We start from the raw sequence: 2,500 nt of genomic DNA, 5'->3' as shown, positions 1-2,500 counted from the left end.
GGTGAGCCATCCCATAATCACACGTCCTGCTGTCAGACAGCCCGTTACCACGGACAACCAGGGCGTTATCTCGGCTCTCTTCAAAGCCACCAGAGTGCTCTGACCACATGTGTATATATTCATCAATGTGTTTGAGAACGTAAGCGGAGCCTTGTCCTACAGCTGTCCCACGAAATGCTGAGTAGCCACTGTTAGCCACTGTTAGCCACAGTAACCACTGTTAGCCACAGTAACCACTGTTAGCCACTATAACCAATGTTAGCCACAGTAACCACAGTTAGCCACAGTAACCACTGTTAGCCACAGTAACCACTGTTAGCCACAGTAACCACTGTTAGCCACTATAACCAATGTTAGCCACTATAACCAATGTTAGCCACAGTAACCACAGTTAGCCACAGTAACCACTGTTAGCCACAGTAACCACTGTTAGCCACTGTTAGCCACTATAACCACTGTTAGCCACAGTAACCACTGTTAGCCACAGTAACCACTGTTAGCCACTGTTAGCCACAGTAACCACTGTTAGCCACAGTAACCACTGTTAGCCACTGTTAGCCACAGTAACCACAGTTAGCCACAGTAACCACTGTTAGCCACAGTAACCACTGTTAGCCACTGTTAGCCACTATAACCACTGTTAGCCACAGTAACCACAGTTAGCCACAGTAACCACTGTTAGCCACAGTAACCACTGTTAGCCACTGTTAGCCACAGTAACCACTGTTAGCCACAGTAACCACTGTTAGCCACAGTAACCACAGTTAGCCACAGTAACCACAGTTAGCCACAGTAACCACTGTTAGCCACTGTAACCACAGTTAGCCACAGTAACCACTGTTAGCCACAGTAACCACTGTTAGCCACAGTAACCACTGTTAGCCACTGTTAGCCACAGTAACCACTGTTAGCCACAGTAACCACTGTTAGCCACTATAACCAATGTTAGCCACAGTAACCACAGTTAGCCACAGTAACCACTGTTAGCCACAGTAACCACTGTTAGCCACTGTTAGCCACTATAACCACTGTTAGCCACTATAACCACTGTTAGCCACAGTAACCACTGTTAGCCACAGTAACCACTGTTAGCCACTATAACCACTGTTAGCCACTATAACCACTGTTAGCCACTGTTAGCCACTATAACCACTGTTAGCCACAGTAACCACTGTTAGCCACAGTAACCACTGTTAGCCACTATAACCACTGTTAGCCACAGTAACCACAGTTAGCCACAGTAACCAATGTTAGCCACTGTTAGCCACAGTAACCACTGTTAGCCACAGTAACCACTGTTAGCCACTGTTAGCCACTATAACCACTGTTAGCCACAGTAACCACTGTTAGCCACAGTAACCACTGTTAGCCACAGTAACCACTGTTAGCCACAGTAATCATAACCACCACTTAGCCACAGTAACCACAGTTAGCCACAGTAACCACTGTTAGCCACTGTTAGCCACTGTTAGCCACAGTAACCACTGTTAGCCACAGTAACCACTGTTAGCCACTATAACCAATGTTAGCCACAGTAACCACAGTTAGCCACAGTAACCACTGTTAGCCACAGTAACCACTGTTAGCCACTGTAACCACAGTTAGCCACAGTAACCACTGTTAGCCACAGTAACCACTGTTAGCCACAGTAACCACTGTTAGCCACTGTTAGCCACAGTAACCACTGTTAGCCACAGTAACCACTGTTAGCCACTATAACCAATGTTAGCCACAGTAACCACAGTTAGCCACAGTAACCACTGTTAGCCACAGTAACCACTGTTAGCCACTGTTAGCCACTATAACCACTGTTAGCCACTTATAACCACTGTTAGCCACAGTAACCACTGTTAGCCACAGTAACCACTGTTAGCCACTATAACCACTGTTAGCCACTATAACCACTGTTAGCCACTGTTAGCCACTATAACCACTGTTAGCCACAGTAACCACTGTTAGCCACAGTAACCACTGTTAGCCACTATAACCACTGTTAGCCACAGTAACCACAGTTAGCCACAGTAACCAATGTTAGCCACTGTTAGCCACAGTAACCACTGTTAGCCACTGTTAGCCACTATAACCACTGTTAGCCACAGTAACCACAGTTAGCCACAGTAACCACAGTTAGCCACAGTAACCACTGTTAGCCACAGTAACCACTGTTAGCCACAGTAGCCACAGTAACCACCATAACTTACAGTAACCACAGTTAGCCACAGTAACCACTGTTAGCCACAGTAACCACTGTTAGCCAGAGTAACCACAGTTAGCCACAGTAACCACTGTTAGCCACTGTTAGCCACAGTAACCACAGTTAGCCACAGTAACCACTGTTAGCCACAGTAACGACTGTTAGCCACTATAACCACTGTTAGCCACAGTAACCACAGTTAGCCACAGTAACCACAGTTAGCCACAGTTAGCCACAGTAACCACAGTTAGCCACAGTAACCACTGTTAGCCACAGTAACCACTGTTAGCCACAGTAACCACAGTT

The 2,500-nt window shown here is 46.5% G+C and overlaps 1 protein-coding gene across 1 annotated transcript in view; it reads left to right on the top strand.

Annotated features, from left to right (window-relative positions):
* Positions 1 to 2,500, top strand: part of LOC120563708 (transcription initiation factor TFIID subunit 4-like) — a 27,048-nt gene that overhangs the window by 10,207 nt on the left and 14,341 nt on the right. The window contains exon 5 of the mRNA XM_039808069.1: position 1. This exon is cut by the window's left edge and continues 122 nt beyond it. Coding sequence (XP_039664003.1) covers position 1 — 1 coding nt within the window. The remainder of the gene's footprint in view (positions 2 to 2,500) is intronic.

This window comes from Perca fluviatilis, chromosome 8, assembly GCF_010015445.1.
Source record: "Perca fluviatilis chromosome 8, GENO_Pfluv_1.0, whole genome shotgun sequence".
NCBI lineage: Eukaryota > Metazoa > Chordata > Actinopteri > Perciformes > Percidae > Perca > Perca fluviatilis.
The sequence above is the reverse complement of the archived record's forward strand: the minus strand, read 5'-3'. Positions and strand labels throughout refer to the sequence as shown.